The sequence below is a fragment of the Myotis yumanensis genome, unplaced genomic scaffold (genome assembly GCF_028538775.1).
Source record: "Myotis yumanensis isolate MYYU_CA2020_CCGP unplaced genomic scaffold, mMyoYum1.0.hap1 SCAF_1, whole genome shotgun sequence".
Classification (NCBI taxonomy): Eukaryota; Metazoa; Chordata; class Mammalia; order Chiroptera; family Vespertilionidae; genus Myotis; species Myotis yumanensis.
The window spans coordinates 35,385,415-35,405,040 of record NW_027223752.1 but is presented as its reverse complement, the minus strand read 5'-3'; the positions used below and the strand labels follow the sequence as shown (position 1 = coordinate 35,405,040).

General features: G+C 42.0%; 1 protein-coding gene and 1 long non-coding RNA gene across 3 annotated transcripts in view; one reads left to right on the top strand and one right to left on the bottom strand.

Moving 5' to 3' along the window:
- Nucleotides 1-957: 957 nt before the first annotated feature.
- The window catches only part of GARIN2 (golgi associated RAB2 interactor family member 2), a 20,841-nt gene continuing 2,172 nt past the window's right edge, over nucleotides 958-19,626 (top strand). Inside the window, exons 1-5 of the mRNA XM_070403709.1 lie at nucleotides 958-1,116; nucleotides 3,796-3,992; nucleotides 6,344-6,878; nucleotides 9,907-10,136; nucleotides 19,237-19,265. Of these exons, the coding sequence (XP_070259810.1) occupies nucleotides 958-1,116; nucleotides 3,796-3,992; nucleotides 6,344-6,878; nucleotides 9,907-10,136; nucleotides 19,237-19,265 (1,150 nt within the window). The remainder of the gene's footprint in view (nucleotides 1,117-3,795; nucleotides 3,993-6,343; nucleotides 6,879-9,906; nucleotides 10,137-19,236; nucleotides 19,266-19,626) is intronic.
- The window catches only part of LOC139002386 (uncharacterized), an 18,751-nt gene continuing 12,295 nt past the window's right edge, over nucleotides 13,171-19,626 (bottom strand). Inside the window, exons 2-3 of one of the 2 annotated variants that reach the window (XR_011470157.1) lie at nucleotides 14,454-14,523; nucleotides 13,171-13,611 (exon numbers count right to left, since the gene is read on the bottom strand). This is a non-coding gene — a long non-coding RNA (uncharacterized lncRNA). Of the gene's footprint in view, nucleotides 13,612-14,284; nucleotides 14,524-19,626 lie in introns of those variants that run through there. The other variant, XR_011470156.1, reaches the window with a different exon arrangement.

The following is a 19,626-nucleotide window of genomic DNA, read 5'->3' as shown; positions in this document are numbered from 1 at the left end:
GGGATATTTTGAACATTTGAGCAGAATTACACTCTGAAGTCTTGTTCCCTTCTTGGAATTCTGTGATTTCTGATAGATGAAAGATAATATATAGCCATTGTTGTCTGTTGAAACAGTTGCCAGAGAGAGAGCAGGAGATGAATGACTGTCATTGATTAGACCAATATCCACTATTTACCTCCCAACCAAGAGATAAACCTTGGTGATGGATGAATGATCAGGAGGAAGTGTTCTCAGTTTAGTATAGTTTCCATACCCTTCGAAGAAGAAGAAGAAGAAGAAGAAGGAGGAGGAGGAGGAGGAGGAGGAAGAGGGAGGGAGAGGGGGAGGAGGAGGATACTGTGAACTCCGAATGATGGAAAGAGTAGTGGTACATTAATTAAGAAGACAGAAAAGAATGGTTTAGGGGACATGGGGCATGTGTTTGAGGCCTCCTCGAGAGGCCTTTCCTAACCAGCCTAATTAATTAGTGTTGCCAGCCCTATACCCCAGGAACTTCATATTCCAGGTATCTCTGTTCTACAGTCTCTGTGGCCTTTATCATCCAACATCTTCATTTTTTTTAAAGAGAGAGAGAAATACCGATTAGTTCTTCCACTTACTCATGCATTCATTGGTTGCTTCTTGTATGTGCCCTGACCAGGGATCAAAACTGCAACCTTGGCTCATGGGGACGACGCTCTAACAAACGAAGCTCCCTGGCCAGAACCACATCTGATTTTGAACTTGCTTCCTCTGTTTCCCCATAGCCTATAAGCTGACTGAGGGGAGGGATCTTATCAGGCCTCTCAGATGTATCTCCAGTGCTCAGCACGTCACCTAGCATATCATAGATGTTGATGAAATTTGTTGAATGAATGAATAAGTGAAGCTACTTACGTGTTATGTTAAATTTTCTCTGCATCTGTTCATTGTCTGTCCACTTTGTCGATTGTCTGGTGTTTGTGTGTAAGCACAATGAAGAAGAGCAACAGGAAGCTTACCATGAGGATCAGTGAGCGAGACGCCATCTGCATCCCACCCTCGCACGGTCCAGGAGATCTCAAAAATAAGTTGGATGGAGGAGAGTATGCCCCTTTTGTATCTCCTCCCATGTTAGAGGGCAATTTTATCCAGGTAAAAGTTCGAGCCCTGAATTATGTTATAATAATTTCAGTCATTAACTTACTCAAAGATGACTGAAAAGGTTGGGAGGAGAATTGTTTTAAATGTGGCAGTGGAATGTGTGATACAGTTAAAGGGAACGGTTTTGGAACTTTAGACAACTGAAAATAATTATAATGTTAAGTAAAAATTCATTTTAAATTTTCCCAACTCTAACCTAGGAATTCTGTCCCAACTCTACCATAATTTTCTATCATAATCTGCTCAAAATTACATGAAGAGATGGTAGTCATTTTTAGGATATCCTGCCACAGGAAAGCATTCTGATAATTCCTTTCTTAGATTTAGAAGACATTTTAAAGAATAACATCTATAACACAACTGGGATTTAAAGTGAATTTTGGATTTTAGTTCTGAAGGTGAAATACAATTGTCAAATTATGTCAGGGAGAAAAAATTCCTTTCATAAAAATGTACCTACATTATGAATGAAACTATATTTCAATGCATTTGGGAGCAGTTCTAACTTTCCTTTGAACATTCAACATTAAAATATTCAAACAAACCTGGCTAGTGTTGCTCAGTGGTTAAGAGTCAACCTATGAACCAGAAGGTCAGGGTTCAATTCCCAGTCAGGACACATGGCCAGGTTTCGGGCTTAATCCCCAACAGGGGGCTTTCAGGAGGCAGCCAATCAATGATTCTCTCTCATCATTAATGTTTCTATCCCTCTCTCCCTCTCCATTCCCCTCTCAGAAGTCAATTAAAACATATTTTAAAATATATATATTCAGACAAAGAAATAGGGAAATGAGTTCAATGGTGTAGGCTGTACCTCTAAACTTCACTGAAATACCACAACCAAGTCTAACATGAAACGCATCCATTCAAACAGCTCCTCAGCTGATGCACAGAGATGACCACAGATACTTACTTCTTCATCTTCCATAAACACGTTCTCTGCACTGACCCCTGGGAGCCCGGGAGACCTCCTCCCCTCCAGAACCGTAGGCAGAAAGTGATGCCTCAAAGAACACTGATGCTTCAGTGTTGCCCAGAACACATGTAATAAGTCATAATTGTACGTACTTTATTTTCCATGTGCTTCGTACTTACTATTCATTTTTTTCACATTTCTTCTTGCACACTTTTCAAATAACCTTTGCATGCTCTCATGAACACAGGGGTAGGGGCCAGTTAGCATTCTACAGACCATCCAGGGCCCCATATCATAATTGGATAAGGTTATTCCCTTCAACATGCAGCAAGCTACTAAGGTTCCTGAGTCAACAAGTTTAAATGAAAAAGAATAACAATGATCTCAAACAGAGTGCCAGGACCTCAGGGCATCAGCTCGCCCACGGGGAGTCATCAAGGACCCAAGTTCCCTCTTTTTGCTCTGTCACCCTCAAGTTAGCTCCCCCCGAGGATCACATGCAAACAGGACAGTGACTGCCAGCAACAAAAGAGATGCCTCTCATCCTTACAACTCTGTGAGGGCTCGGAATCCTTTCCCAGGGCCACCAAGAGGCCCCCACTAGTGTCTCATTGGCCAGGCCTGGGTCACATGCTGCTGCTAAAAGCAATTGCTTGCAAGGGGATGGGTCAGCATGACTGGTTTATCATAATTTTTTAATGTTTTTTATTGACTTTAGAGAGAGGAAGGGGGAGAGAGAGATAGAAACATTGATGAGAGAGAGAATCATTGATCAGCTGCCTTCTGCATGCCTCCCACTGGGGATTGAGCCCACAACCTGGGCATGTGGCCTGACCAGGAATTGAACTGGTGACTTTAATACTCAAGTATTGAGCCACACCGGCTGGGCTAAGTCAATCATAATTTAATCCCTGAGTTGGGACACCATCTCTGACGGGGTGGGTACCAGACAAAACCAGGATTCTGCTCATCAGGCAGAAAAGGAGCATGGTGTTGAGTAGATAATCAATAGCGTGGGTCTTTTAGAGTATATTTGTTTTTAAGTGATTTATTTTTTGAGCCAGTTATTATACAGCTGAGAAACCAAGTTTGCTTGGAACTTCTCTGGCTTCCTTCATATCCTTGTCCCCCACTTGCCAGTCTCCTCCTCTTCCAACTGCAGAGATTTTACTGGCTGAGATTCTTAGGTTTTGCACATGCAATTCCTCAGCTTAAAGGTTCTGCCCCCACAGCCAGTTTATCTGCCACATTGTTCAGGTCTCAGTGAGGTCCCTTTCTCAGGGAGACTTCTCTGACCCTATGGCCAGGGTGCCTGGGACTGGCCGGTTGGTGAGTGTTTAGGAAGTTCGCCAGAGGTTGTTAAACACAGCCATTATTAAAAATTAAATCCTATAAACTTTTCCAATTAAATTACATTCAAAACAAAGGCAAAAATACTCAAAACTCATTATTCCTATTATTTCTTTCTCCCTCCCCCTCTCTCTCTAAACACACAAATAATAAACATACCCTCAGATGAGGATATAATAATAATAATAATAATAATAAGTGGCATTGTTGTTCAGTGCTCACTTCCCTGGTAGACCTTCACAGTCAGGAGCCGTGTCTGCCTTTTTACTGTGAGAGCTCCAAGAAGTCACAGGAGCGAGTGAGTGAACACATGCATCACATGGTTCATTGTTCCTGTTTCCTACAGGTAAGCAAGGTAGTCGGGACCATCATCAGAAAACCCCTCTTCCTGTTCTCTGCCTTAGGTCAATAGAAGAGGTGAATCCATTTACCTTCATAACCGAGCCAACTGGGTGGCTGTTGCCATCTGCTCCTCCAGCCACACCCACAAGACCCCCAACGTGATGCTGCTAGCACATCTCACACCCATGGCCCAGAAGGACAGAGAACCCCTGTTTAAGAGTCTCCTGAGATCTTCTCCAGAGAAACTGGTGCTCACCAGGTGAGTTACAAAGGGAAGAGGTGAAGGATGTTTCAGAAAATGGGCTTTGCCCCCGAGGAGCTGAACATGGACACAACGATGACAATTGCTCCGAGGGAGCCTCTCACTTGTGCTCCTTGCTGCAAATGAGAGCCACACCCTCAAAACTGGGGACATGGCTTATGCCAACCTGGCAGTCAAACAAGAGGTAAACTTTTATTTCAATTGAACTTAATTAACAGGAACCGAAAATTCAAACTGCCTCTATAGAACATGCCCCTCTCCCCGCAACACCCTAACTGCTACCAGAAGTAGTTAGCTCTGGTTGTGTCTCAAGCCACCAACTTGCTGTGCGGCCCAGAGCCAATCACCCCCCTTCTCTAAGTCTCAACTCTGCAGGATGACACAGGACAGTTTCTCGTGGTAAATGTGAGTCCGCTGATTTTTGTAGTACGCCAGAGTCTTAGAAGTGTGACCCAGCTGGGATGACCCCCAGCAGCCTGATGACATGCACTGAAAATGAACATTCTGAGCCTCCTAAACTAAGGACCAGCCTGGGGACCTGGTGGCCAGGGGAAGGCACTGCCAGGTCCCTGCCTGCCCCTACCAGGCCTGTGTGGGAGACCAGCCTGTTATCCTAAGTCCAGTGATGGCGAACCTATGACACGCTTGTCAGAGGTGACACACGAACTCATTTTTTTTTGTTGATTTTTCTTTGTTAAATGGCATTTAAATATCTACACTAATAAAAGAGAAACATGGTAATTGGCGTACGACCGCTACCCTTCCCATTGGCTAATCAGCGTATCCTTATGCAAATTAACTGTCAGCCAAGATGGCGGCCGGCAGCCATGCACTGAAGCGAGCATGAGGCTTGCTTCCTCCAGGGACTGCAGATTCCAACATTCCCCGCCTCACTTGCCGGTCTCTCAACTGCAACTCTAAGCAACTATTACTATGTTGCAAATAAGAAGCTAAACAAAACAGGCTTTCAGGCAGTTGGGAGCTTTTAGTCAACTGCCAGCGGGAAAACAGCCCTCAGCCCCTCAGCCAGCCTGGCCAGGCACCCCAGTGGGGACCCCCACCCTGATCCAGGACACCCTTCAGGGCAAACCAGCCGGCCCCCACCCATGCACCAGGCCTCTATCCTATATAGTAAAAGGGTAATATGCCTCCCGGCACCGGGATCAGCGGAGCAGCGAGGCTCCCGGCACCGGGATCAGCGTGACAGGGGGCAGCGCCCAAACCTCCTGATCAGCCCTGCTCTGTGCCTGATAGGGGGGAGCTCCCCAATCCCCCGATTGCCCTGCAGCTCTGTGTGTGACAGGGTGCAGCGCACCAACCCCCTGATCGGCCCTGCTCTGTGTGACAGGGTGCGGCGCCCCAAACCCCCGCCCCCACGGGCCCTGCTCTGTGTGTGACAGGGTAGAACCATAACCTCTCCATCGGCCCTGCCCTGAGTGTGACAGTGGTGGCGCCCCAACCCCCTGATCGGCCCTGTTCTGTGGGTAATAGAGGGTGGTGCCCCAATCCCCCTCCACGGGCCTTGCTCTGTGTGTGACAGGGTAGAGCCATAACCTCCCCATTGGCCCTGCCCTGAGTGTGACAGGGTGCAGCGCCCCAACCCCTTGATGGGCCCTGCTCTGTGAGTGACAGGGGGCAGTGCCCCAACCCCCCTGATGGACCCTGCTCTGTTAGTGACAGGGGGCAGCGCCCCAACCCCCTGATTGGCCCTGCTCTGTGAGTGACAGGGGGCAGCGCCCCAACCCCCTGATCGGCCCTGCTCTGTGCGTGACAGGGGATGGCGCCGAAACCTCCCCATTGACCCTGCCTTGAGTGTAACAGGGGGCGGTGCCCCAACCCCCCAATCAGTCTATCCTGAGCTTGTCTGAGGGTGGCATTGCAACCTCCCCATCCGCCCTGCTCTGTGCATGACGGGGCGGCGCCCCAACTCCCCAATCGGCCCTGCTCTGAGCCTGACCAGGGGCTGCATCTAGGGATTGGGCCTGCCCTCTGCCACCCGGGAGCAGGCCTAAGCCAGCAGGTCATCTCCCGAGGGGTCCCAGACTGTGAGAGGGCACAGGCCAGGCTGGGGGACCCCCCCCCCCCCCGAGTGCACAAATTTTTGTGCACTGGGCCTCTAGTATAAAATAAATATCAAAAATATAAATCTTTGTTTTACTATGGTTGCAAAAATTTCTATATGTGACATCGCACCAGAGTTAAGTTAGGGTTTTTCAAAACGCCGAGCTCAAAAGGTTCGCCATCGCTGTCCTAAGTCTCACTCTACAAACTGCTATAAAACGTAACAGGAAAGGCCTTCTGAGAGGCCTCCGATCTGGCCTCCAGGTGACCTCTGCGTCTGTTTGCAGGTTTCTCCCTCTGCAGTTTGTGACTCTGTCTGTGCACGATGCTGAGAAAATGCGCCTCAAAGTGAAGCTGGCAAGTGGTCGAGCCTACTACCTCCAGCTCTGTGCCCCCGCATGCAAACAGGACGCCTTGTTTTCTCAGTGGGTAGAGCTCATCGCCCTCTTGAACCAGGAGAAAGCCAAAGTTTCCAGAGTGTCGGAAGTCTCGAGCCTCTCGGAACTCACAAATAGCACAGACATCACGGGCTCGATGGACATCATGGATATCGCAGAATTCACCGCTGTACAGACTTCCCATACGTACATGTATTCAGACCATGTGTACGGCCTGGAGAGCACTGATTTCTCAGAATTAACAGTCATCACCGATGTCACGGATGTCACGGATGTTCCAGAGCAGGAGGTCACTGAGGCCCCAGATGTAAACATTTTCACAGAAGTCACAGAAGTCACAGACCTCCATGATGGCACAAACAGCTCGGGGGTCAGAGTGGTATTTGAAAATGATGACATACTAAGGGCCAAGCAGGAGGAAAAGGTATGTGACATGGAAGACTTTCATTCTTTAATCATCAAGAACAAGGGTGATCACCAAGATGGCTCTTCTTGGTTAGTTCCCTGATGGTGATTATCAAAACGCCATGGAACTTGCTCTCATTTTAATAATGAGATCTGATCCTTGGTGTAAAGGAGTTGTCAGGTGTCTCTTGAAATAGGTCATGACCATCCTTACCACCAAACGCACCCCAATGTCAGAAAGCTATGGTGGGATGGGAAGAACTTTGGGATCAGAGTCCGAGACCTGGCTTGGTATCTTGCCCTGCTGCAGCGTGGTTTGGCCAAGTCACTGAACCTGCATGAGCTTCAGTCTCCTCATCTCTAGGATGAGGATATGAATATCATGTAAGGGCTATTTTAAGGTTTAAATGTATATAAAAGGATACAGTACATTGAAGGATGGGATGAAACTTCAGTAGAGAAAAGTGAGGGTAGAAATTAAAATACCAAAAGAATTGAGTGGCTATAGAAAAGGCCAGAAAGTAGACAAACGCAGAGCCATATCTGAGAATGGTTAGTCCTGTTCGGCTGGAGCTTAATATATGTGGAGAATAATAGGATACAGAATTGAAAAGTTGCTTGCAAACCTTGAATGCCAAAATAAGAAGTGTGGATTTCGGTCTTTGGGCATACCTTAGCCACAATAGCCCTTTCTGTAAGGGTGTGAAGGAGCTGTGGTTTGTGTTTTTAAGACTGAGATCTTTTTTTTTTTAATTGATTTTTAGAGAGAGAAAGGGAGAGAGAGAAACATTGATGTGAGAGAGAAATATCCACCAGTTGTCTCCTGCATGTACCCCAACTGGGGATGTAACCTGCAACCTTCTGGTGTACGGGACGACTCCCCAACCAACTGAGCCACCCGGCCAGGGCAAGGAGCTGTGTTTTTAAAAGATTAATTGATGGCAGAATGGATTGTAGGCAAAGAAATCAATTTGAAGACTACTGCAGAAAAGCCCAGGGGGCCCACAATTTTTTTTAAAAAAAATGGCAACGGGCAAGGAGGAAGTTTCACAGAAGAAGAAACTTCCAGTAAATACAATGGAAAAGTTTAACCTCATTCATAATCAAAGAAATTCAAATTTAGAAAGAATCTAACCTGTAAAACTGTTACTTAAAAGAATAAAAGTAGTCCATGTTAGTGAAGCTGTGGTAATATGGAATTCATATAGATTTATGGTACAAACTGCCCTAACTGGCTTGGCTCAGTGGATAGAGCGTCAGCCTGTGGACTGAAGGGTCCCGGGTTCGATTCCAGTCAAGGGCATGTACCTTGGTTGCGGGCACATCCCCAGTAGGGAGTATGCACGAGGCAGCTGGTCGATCTTTCTCTCTCATCGATGTTTCTAACTCTCTATCCCTCTCCCTTCCTCTCTGTAAAAAAATCAATAAAATATATTTTTTTTTAAAAAAGAAAATTGCTACAAACCTTAAAATATACCCTTTGACTCAGTGATTCCACTTCTAGGAATCTTTCTAAAAGAATTAAACAGAAATACGAATGATGATTTAGCTATAAAGATGCTAATCATTCCACATTCACACCATGTTTCTAAAAATGAAAATATGGAAGTAACCTAAATGTCCACTACAGGGAAAATGGCTAACTCCATTTAAATCCATGCAGGGCGGGCCCCATATTGTTCTAATTCGGGAATGACTGTAGTATGTATCTGGCGAGTTCATAGACACTTAGTAAATATTTGTTAAATGAATGAATACTCTGTAGCTATTAAAATTGTTGAAGAATTGTTCTTTACTTGGAGAAATCTTCATGATATAAAGTTGAGTAAAAAATGAAGAATGTGATCCGTATGGTACAGAGATAATAGAAGGGGGAAGGTCATATTATTAATAGCAGTTTATTTTTGGATTGGGGGATTATAAGCAATTCATGTTTTCTTCACACTTTTCTGAGTTTACTGTTTCCTACAACAAAAGGATTCATTTTTAATGAGAAGAATTCAAGTTTTAGTGATATAAGGAAAACGTTTATAATAAATCATTAAGTAAAAAATGTAGCATATGAAACAGAAATATGGTCACAGAACACACACATACAAAGTAAATAAATGGGCACAGGGACCGAGTGAAATGTGCCAGAGGAGTGGTTATTTCTGGCCAGTGGCATCAGGCTGGCAATAATTTTCTTCCTTTTACTTTAAATATTACTAGAGGCCTGGTGCACAAATTCATGCACGGGTGGGGTCCAGCCAGCCCTCCCTGATAGGGGCCGATGGGGCTGGGCCAGCTGGGGAGAGGGGCCGTGGGCAGTTGGCTGCCAGCCCTGCCACCTGGTTGAACTCCTGGTCCAGGGGACAATTTGCATATTAGCCTTTTGTTATATAGGATAGTATTTTTTTTTAATTATTCTATAATAAATATGTATTTCTTTCATTGTCAGACTTAAAATGAAGTTTTTAGGAGGAAAATCACTTTTCAGGAAAGGTAACAGAGGTGATGGACTAGTTGGTGCAGACGCAGGCGATGCTAGAGAGACAGAGTACTCAGAACCTGCCAGCCCATTGCTCTGAGCCTTAGAGTCCCAGGAAGGCAGCGAGCCACTCACAGAGGTGCTGCATTAACAGAAACCAGGAAATTAGAACGGGAGGATTTTAGGGTATTAAGGTTTAGGTAGTTTCTCACCTATTAGATGCTCTTAAACCAAGGACAGCCTCAGATTGGGGAGTACCTAGCAAGGCCTTTCTAGAAAACCTTCCTTTCCCTGACAATTCGGGGAGAGGAAGTACTGTCATTTAGAGGTGACTTCAGTACATGACCACATGCGCTTTTCAATGTGCTGCGTTGGGTCCCCGCACTGCCAGCCCCCAACACCCACCTGGCCTCCCCACCGGCCATGCGACAGCAAGCGTCAGTCCCTCCTCACTGCGCCTGTGCACCGAGTAAGTCTGAATGAAATGATTGCTGTTTTAGATATGGCCCCATGAGTCATCCACTTCTCGATGATGCTCTCCTGTCACCTGATTTGCTGCTGCTTATTATTTTCAAAGGAAAAACTGGAAAAATGTCTGAAGCCTGGGTGTCTACGAGATACAAAGAGTAAGAATGAGCTCAAAGGATTCTCAAAACACGTCACCATCTCAAACGTAACACTGACTTTCGAAGGTGAAAGATGTTTCCAAACGACCTTGACGCCAGTAGAGAGTGAGCCAGATGCCTGCGAAGAGAAGAATGACAGGACCTCGGAAATAAGCACGGCTCTCAAGGCTGGAGAATCCAGGTGCGCGAGGCAGGGGGGCCCCGGGGGTGCCGCGATGGGAGGTAAAGTAAATGAGTGGACGCTTTAAGAGCCCTGCAACTCGGGCGTTTGTTGCTGGAGTCTCGGGCATAGATACAATATAATCGAATGATGACATGGTCAACTCTTAATTACCCGATTTTGGTTCAATCTCATCTAAATTTTATTTCCATTCTGGGCGGCCTGCCCGGTGTCACTGTGTGTGCTGAAGAAAATAAACAAGAATGGCAGCGTCCACCTTTGGGAGTTAGGGGGCCTGGATTTCTAGAGTGATGATGGGTGCGCTCTCTTTTACCTTTATACTTCTCCATCTTTTCTCCTCCACATTTCCCTCACACTTTTCTACATTTCCAACTAATAACTTAATAATCTGAAAAAAAAAACTATTTTCATAACTTTAATATCCAATTGCAAGATGAATGGGAGAGAGCACTACAGTGTTATAAAGACTAAAGTTAATCCGATCATTCTGGAGTAATGCCTAAAAAGAAACCAGAGGAAAATTTGGATCTAAATATTTATATTAGCAATAATGAAAACAAGGGATGCAATGAATCATGTCTAAATTCTTTTTATTTTTATAAAATATATTTTTATTGATTTCAGAGAGGAAGGGAGAGGGAGAGGGAGAGAAACATCAATTATGACAGAGAATCATTGATCAGCTGCCTCCTGCACGCCCCATGCTGGGGATCAAGCCCACAACCTGGGCATGTGCCCTGACCAGGAATTGAACCATGACCTTCTGGTTTATAGGTCAGCACTCAACCACTGAGGCATGCCAGCGGGGCTCATAAGGCTTTTTTTTAATGTAAAAAGGAACAGGGGGAAACAGGGAAAAAAACTAAAAAAAGTAATAAACAATACAAATTTTAAGTAATTTAAAGTGATAGAAACTGTGGTTGATTCTTCAAAAAAAAATAAACAACAAAAAAAGGGCAAACCACCGTACAACTTTTTTCATTTAAAGGGCAAAATTGGAAACTTGAAAGGTGTCACATCAGCTAATAGGAAGATTAGTCAATTGTTATTGAGAAAGATTATATACAACTTTGCTTTAATAGCTTGGAAACCCTAAATTAAATAGATGACTGTAACAAAAACACAAAGAGGCAAAACTGGCACAATCAAAACTTGAAAACAGAAAGTTTTTATCAAAGAGCTCCCATAAAAGAAAAGGACATAGTTCTGACAGTTTTTGGACACTCAAAATCATCTAGCAGATGTTGGTAATCTTTTAAATATAGAAAAAAATATGTTTTACTTTCCTAATTTTATGAAACAAATAATTTGGATTGTAAAGCCTGGCAGACAGCACAAGAAAAAAAATTCTAGATTAATCCTACCTGTGGCAATAAATGCTAAATTCATTGGCCCTTAAGAAGCAAAATATAGCAAATAATACCAAATTAAGGAAACTGTCAATAGAAGTCATTATTTGAATTTCAAATAGCAGAAAAGTCATGACACTTTAAATGCATTTGAGAGATTTTGATGCTCTTGATAAAGACTCACAAAATATAGAAGAATTTTTCTTTAGCACAGTAAAGAACAATTACTCCAAATCAGAGACATTATTTTGATAAAGAAATTTTGCAACTGTTCTTAAATTATGTTCCCATTAACATTTCTATAAAATATAATTTAAGAGGAAGTATAGTAGGGCAAAGAAATCAAAGAATAAATATAAGATTTTAAAAATCACTCTTTGCAAATGGAAATTCACATTTAGAAAATTTGAGATTCATTAAAAATATTAGTTTGTAAAAAAAGTTTAAGAATGTCATAGGTATAAAATAAAGTTACAAAAAATAATTCTGTTAGTGTCTTATTTAAAAAAATTTAAAAAAGCCGAACCGGTTTGGCTCAGTGGATAGGGCGTCGGCCTGCGGACTCAAGGGTCCCAGGTTCTATTCCGGTCAAGGGCATGTGCCCTGGTTGCGGGCACATCCCCAGGGGGGTGCGTGCAGGAGGCAGCTGATCGATCTGATCTCTCTCATCGATGTTTCTAGCTCTCTATCCCTCTCCCTTCTTCTCTGTAAAAAATCAATAAAATATATTTTTTTAAAAAATGCATTGAAAAAACAGGATGTATTTTTCATAAACAATGATAAAAATCAAATATTTAGTGGAAGTGAGAAGAGATCTATATATCTGGAATTACAAAACTTTAATGGCAGAACTAAACAACAACTTGAATAAGGAAAACTCAGATCTCTTTCTGGGCTGGTAGATTTAAGACAGCAAATATTACAGGGCCTCCTAGATTGATTTATAGATTTAATACAATACCAATTTATCTCAATAGGATATCTCATAGAAATTATAAAATTTATGTGGAAAAGATAGGGGTAAGATTATCAAGTAAACTTTTGGGGATGGAAAGTGTCTAGAGGGAGTCGGTTCTATAAAATCTTAAGCCACATTGTAATTAAATGAAATTCATGCACAGGGTGTGGGGTGTCCCTCAGCCCAGCCTACACCTTCTCCAATCTGGGACCCCTCAGGGGATATCCCACTGCCGGTTTAACCAGCAGTCAGACATCCCTTTCGCAATCCGGGACCGCTGGCTCCTAACCACTCACCTGCCTGCCTGCCAGCCTGATCGCCCCCAACTGCCCCCCCGCCAGTCTAATCACCCCCAACCTCTCTCCCTGCCAGCCTGATCACCCCTAACTGCCCCCGCTGCCGGGCTGCTTGCCCCAAACTGTCCCCCCTGCCGCCCTGCTCACCCTCAACTGCTCCCACCCACCAGCCTGATCGCCTCTAACCGCCTCTGCCTCGGCCCCGCCACCATGGCTTTGTCCACAAGGACATCCGGAAGGCCTCCTGGAAAGTATCCCAGTCTAATTAGCATATTACCCTTTTATTAGAATAGATAGCCACTAGAAACACTAGTGCCAAGTTTAGAATACATAAATAAAGTTTGAAAAATAAATGTAAACTAATATGGGTTCAAAAGAAGCACAAACGAGAAAAATTCTAGAGATTTATGTCATACCACACAAAAAATTTCAAATGGAAAGAGTAAAATATTGTAAAACTAAAATAAACTAGAAGAAAATGGAATGGTAGCATTGCCTTAGTCTCAGAGGAAAGTTCATTTCTTGGCCACTGAAGCAACAGAAGAAATTTTCAGTGGCAAATTTCATTCATTCAATAATATTTACTGAGCACCGTCTATGTGCTAGGCCCTAGGAACACAGCAGTGAAAATAATCAAGTCCCTATCTCATGGAGTGTTTTATTCCAGTGGAGGATAATAGACAATAAAATATATCATGAGATCTGAAATGGGCTGTGATTAAAAAAAATAAAGTAACAGAATAGAGAGTGATTTGAGGAGGGAAGAGAGATTTTTATACAGGTGGTCAGGATGGCTTCTCTGATATGAGCAGGAATGGAGCTCTGGGGAAATAGAGTTCCGAGCTGATTGACTGTATAACAGTTATAGATACCTGCCAAATAAATAATTTTAAATAAATAAATACATAACACAATGGGAAAATAATCACAACAGGTAATCTATAAAGGTTGTTCCTACCATATATATAGCTAATGAGAATTTGTAAAGAATCTAATGAATAAATGTTATGAATGAAAAATTGACTCTAGAAGACAAAAATAAATCAATACTTGAAGAGGGATCAATCTCACTAATAATTTTTAAAAATAAAAGTTAAGCAATTACTGGGTTTTTATTAGATGTTACTAACGCTGATGATGTCATTGTAAATGGTGGGACCTGTCTACAAAGTTATTTGGCAACTCACACTAGAGACAATTACAGCCCTTGACATAGAGGAACATGTTTCAAAGAAATAATTTTTTTAAATAACCTATTTGAACATAGTGTCTTGTAGTTAAAACTGGTAAGTAATCCAAAGAACTGCAGGTATAAAAGTGGCTACATAGGAAATAATATGTTAATTTAGTGAAACAGCAGGTCCCCATTAGGAAAAGCAATGGGGAAATTTCAATGAAAAGCACTGTATGACTAAAAAGAACTTATAAGCTAGAAAAGTAAAATTCCAAAAAACGTATATATAATGGTATTTTATTTTTACAATAAGGATGGTAAGAAACCAAAGAGTTTAGGCATAGTTGGTGATTAAATAAATTGATATTTGTTGTAGCTATTAACACATGTTTCTATTATACTTTTATTAGACAATGGTTTACATATATAATGTAAAAATCAAACTGATGCTAGGATGCGTTAATTGGAAGACATAGCAGTTAGAGACTGAATTTTGCAGTCAGACAACCCTGGTTCCAATCCTGGCTCTTCTAGTCTTACCTGCTTGTGATGTTTCCGGTCACAGTTTCTTTATTTGTAAAATGAGAATTACGCTGACCATGCTGAGTTGCTGTAGGGATTTAAAAAACTGATATTAAAAAGTCCACAATGCCAGTCACTGTGAGCAATGGTAATTGCTTCAAAAAAAATAGACAAATTAAAATGGGGAAGGGAATGGGAGGAGGAAGTAACATAGTAAGGGAGGGGAGGGAGAAAGGGTTCAGACTGTACATTAGACTAAACAAATCTAATACAGATTTGACTTGCATTGAATATAATGCAAAGATGATTTTATACCACAGAGTACCTTCAAAGTAATGTTCCCACTACACTAGCTAATACACTGAACCTAGAGAAGAACTGGAGAAAAACACAAAACTTATGCAGTAAAAAAAAAACTCGGTTATTTAAACAGTGGAGGAAAATGCCAATAGGTGACAATTACCATCTTCAATGTATGAGAAGTCCACAGAAGGCTAAATTTAAAAAGTAAATTTAAAATGAAAATCAATTTAACTAATCACAAAAGAAAAATTTACTATACAGCAAAGTAATACAGCAGACAGCCAACCAATCAATAAAGAACAATACATTAATACCTATCACTGATTAGATATTAATAAACAACAGAACTGGTTTTTGGAGGTTGTGGTGTCTTTGTCCTTGGAAATTTGTCAAAAATAAACACTAAGACCTTTGTCCTGGCTAGACTTTAGACATTATTCTCCTGCCAGGGATCAAGACCTACTCATAATTCTTATGTAATTTTAATCTACTGCTAAATAAACAAGAGACCGCATGGTGAAGGCAAATGTAGCTCTGCTCTGGGGAGTCCTTAAAGGACAGTGCTGGAACAGAAACAGCAAACACATCCAGTGGGTTGTAGGGCTCTAGAAGCAGAGCACTAAAAGTACGTAAAGAGCTTGGGACACAGTAGGTGCTCAGTAAATGATCGCTGTTGTCACTGATCATTCATTTCCAATAGTTTACGTAAAAGAAAGTTGTGTATTCTGTCAAAAAAAATCTTACTCAACAATATCTTAACCAAGTAAGAATTAAGTACTTTGTACTCAAATCTGGCTTTTTCTTTCATCTTTCTTAGCTAAGTACAGGTCAAGGGAATCAAAGGATTATGGGAATCAGAGTCATGTGCATTTAGCCCCTGGACTGTGCATTTCTAGCAATTCTAGAGCCTCTAGGTCCAAGTGCCAAGGTATTCAGGCGTCAGGGGGTGATGATTTCTGTACTTTGGGCTGTCTGCTCAAGCAAAGCACCGCTTAATATCCAGGGTTCCTACCCCAGTGGTTCTCAGTGTGTGTCAGCACCATCTCCTGGGAACTTGTGAGAGATGTAAATTCTCAGGCCCCCGCCTCATCCTACTGAAGCATAGACTCTGGAGTGGGCGCAGCATTCTGTGCTGCACTAGACCTCCAGGTGGTTGCAGTGCATGCTCACGTTTGAGAACCATTGCGTTATGAAAAGCAGTTCTACATACAAAGTACAGTTTAGTAAGGGCTCCTTTCTCCTGAGGGCTTGTTCTCAGTCCCGATATCCAAAACAAGGATCCCCTTTAGAGCCACAGGACAAACTATTGGCTTGAACTCTAGGGAGACTTCTTCAGGAATTGTTTATAAATGACCCGGAGCTCTGAAATTTGGATTCAAAAGAGAAAAAAATATGTAAGTTAACTATTTAAATCATTTCAACTTTTTTCCTTGCCCTTAGATTAGCTTTTAGTGCCTTTTAATAAAATGAATAATTAATAAACTTTATTTTTTAAAATATATATTTTATTGATTTTTTACAGAGAGGAAGGGAGAGGGAAAGAGAGTTAGAAACATCGATGAGAGAGAAACATCGATCAGTTGCCTCCTGCACACCCCCTACCGGGGATGTGCCTGCAACCAAGGTACATGCCCTTGACTGGAATCGAACCCGGAACCCTTAAGTCTGCAGGCCGACACTCTATCCACTGAGCCAAACCAGTCAGGGCTAACCTTTATTTTTAAGTACAGTTTTAGATTTACAGAAAAATGGATAGAGAGCTCCATACACCCACCCCACGCCATTCTGTCACCCTTCCCCCACCCCCAGACTTCCCTATTGACACTTTGCATAGTGTGGTACATTTGTTGGAATTAAAAAATGATATTGATATGTTATCATTAACTATAGTCCCTAGCTTAGGGTTCACTCTTTGTATTGTAGAGTTCAATGGGTTTTGACACATGCATAGTGACATGTACCCATCATGACATACAGAACAGTCTCACTGCCCAAAACATCCTTTGAGCATTAGATTGGCTCTTATTGGCTTTTTAAAGTATTAAAATTGTGAGCTAAAAAATATGATGAAAAATGCTCTGCAAATTGTTGTTAGTCTCACTATTATGATCCCTATTAAAAATAGGAAACAAAATCCCTATATAAATAGTAAAAATTTATGGAATTTTAGTGATAAAAGGACTCTTGGAGGTTAGCACATCTGAAATTCTTCAAGGCCTGCCCTCCAGTCTCTCAGCTTCCTGAGTCATTTATCTGATGACTCTAAAAGGGAGAAAAGTAAATACATAAATTTTAAAACACAAAGCAAAAACAAATTTTGGTTCTAAGTAATCCTCTTAATCCCAATTTAATCAAGCCTGGGTTCTTTTTTATTGCCAGTCTGCATCAGGAACATAATTACTTGCTGGAGCCTAATTTGAAAATGTTCATTATGAATGATAGGTGTAATATCTAAGAATAGAATGGAATTGGCTGGTGCTTTGTTCCTGGGACATCTGTAGGATATTACAGGATTTGTGGGATTGCGTCAGGACATTGTGAGAGTGATAAATAAGAGCTACATATTTTTCATCTTCCAGACCATGGATTTCAGTGACACTTTATAACCATGCACTTTGGAACATGAAAAAAAAAAATTAAACAATGACCTTGTTAGATATTTTGTCCTCAAATTCATTACTCTTTAAAATGTAAATTCAGCAATTTCAATCTAGATGAGTGAAAGAGTATGGAGCCGTCTATAATGTCACTTTAGGTCCTTCTGAAGTGAAGGATTTACTTTATAAAGCATTTATATTCCTTTTCATACCTTGATAATAGCGATACTGTGACTCTTCCCTTTGCTGTGTGGAGGATAATGACAGGCTTTATTTTAATTTACACCTATTTAAAGTACATTTACCTGATATTTCTCAGTCTCTTCAAAACTTTTGTCATTAAACTTAACCTTCATTTAAATCACCAGACCTATTTAGTTCAGGCTCTGTGAACATTTATTTGCAAACTCCTCAGAAAATTACTAACTTAACCTTTACTTTGGAAAGATCCATTAGAATTTAAACTGGATGCATTTGCCAGAACCCTTGAAATGGATCATAATTATGTCTTTGTACTTATCTGTGAATATGTTATCTAAGGGCAATTATTTTTCTGAAATACTTTCTTTTGCTCAAACAGCAAAAGTTCCAAAATATTAGTGAAAACGTGATGAAGAAACAGATTTAGTGAAAATTAAGTGACATAGGTTTATGTTTTAGCATGCCAATGAGGTTAAGAAAATAAGTATTTTCATTATTGTTATTAATTTTTAAAATTAGGAGTGCAGAAAACAAACTTCTTAATCCAAAGGCATTTCTGAAAGTGAAATAGTCTGAAAAACTGACAGCTTCTCTCCTATTTTATCCACTACACCATAAGAAAAATAATAACTTGTGTATGTTATTCACTTGTGTTGGGGAGGAAAAAGAATTTTCCTTCTACCCTTCAAGTTCATCTGGCTGGTCTAATAATCAAATTAACATGAAACAGATTAACAAGAGAAAATAATCAAATTTATTACATAGGTACATGTGGGGGCTCCCTAAGAATAGAGGACTCTAGGACAGACTGGGCAGTTCAGGTTCACATGCCATTCTAGACCAAAAGAAGGGGGGCAGGCGTCTGGGACATCAGAAGGAAAGTGGGCAATCCAGAGACGGATGAGAAAGAGCTCACACTTGGTAAACAAATCTTGCCAGGACACCCAGACACAATGGGACTCAGAGGGGAATCTAAAACCTGACTCTGCTCGGCTTCTTCCTTCCTACCACGCTTAGATCACATGCCACTAAGGCGAGCAGATTTTCCTTTGAGTAGGTTTTTCTGTCTGAATTCCTTTAGGCAGGTAAGGGGGGTGGGGCGGGGTGGTTCAAAGGTTCTTTCTGAATCTTTTGTTTCTTAAAAATAACCAGCTTAAAATAATCAACATATCAAAAAGGCATATCTTGGGGGCTGGCAAGTTTCCCAGGCTCTGTGGCCCCGTCTGGGCCATCGAGACTGTGACGAAGAAGCTAGCAGAGTTGGACAACTTCTAACCCCAGGCACCCATCCTTTCTAGGAGCTACCCCTAGGTCTCTATGAAAGTCTACAATTCCCAACACACCCGGCTCTTTGTGGGTGAGCCCTGAGCTTCTCTCGGTCTAAACCCCAAGTAAGTTTTCAGGGGCTGGAGAGGAAGCAGGGAGAGGATGCCCCAGCCTCATTGAGTGGCAGGTAATAAAAATAGAATATATGTTATTAATATGGCTTTTGCAGGTGGGATAGCTTGCATGTTAGAGAAATTTAGGTAATTACTTTAATTTGTTTTATAATCAACAATGCCATAGATGTACCAAACACGTTTCGTTACTACCTACAAAGCATTTCGAGAGTGGGCAGCTACCGCACACCCAGTCATGCTTTTCTAGATATTTGTGGTTACACTAGCAAATGTTTTGAAATGTGTTGTTTATTTTTACAGGAGCATGAGGACTGATTCAAACACTTCAGGTAAGGAACAGATTCCACTACATTTCTTTGTGATCCCTGGTATCTGGTAGTCACCTCTGGGTCCTGGAGCAGAGTAGTTAAGAGCGAAGGAATCAAGCGAGATGTGTTGACGCAGTCCCTCTCCTGCCTCTGCTCCCTTCTGAGTCCTGCGCTCAGAAACTCTTCCCCAGAGCCTTTCACGTAGGGGGCCTCGCTTCACGTTCTTCTGTGCTGGTAGGGTTCGGTTTCCCAGTTCCCCGTATCTAACTCCCTGGGCAGGAACCACTCCCAGGCTAGCTCTGCAGGCAGAACCCAAACAATAGGGCCTCTGGTCCTTGCTGAAAGGGGAGTGGTCCACAAGTACATGTCTTGGTAAATCTGA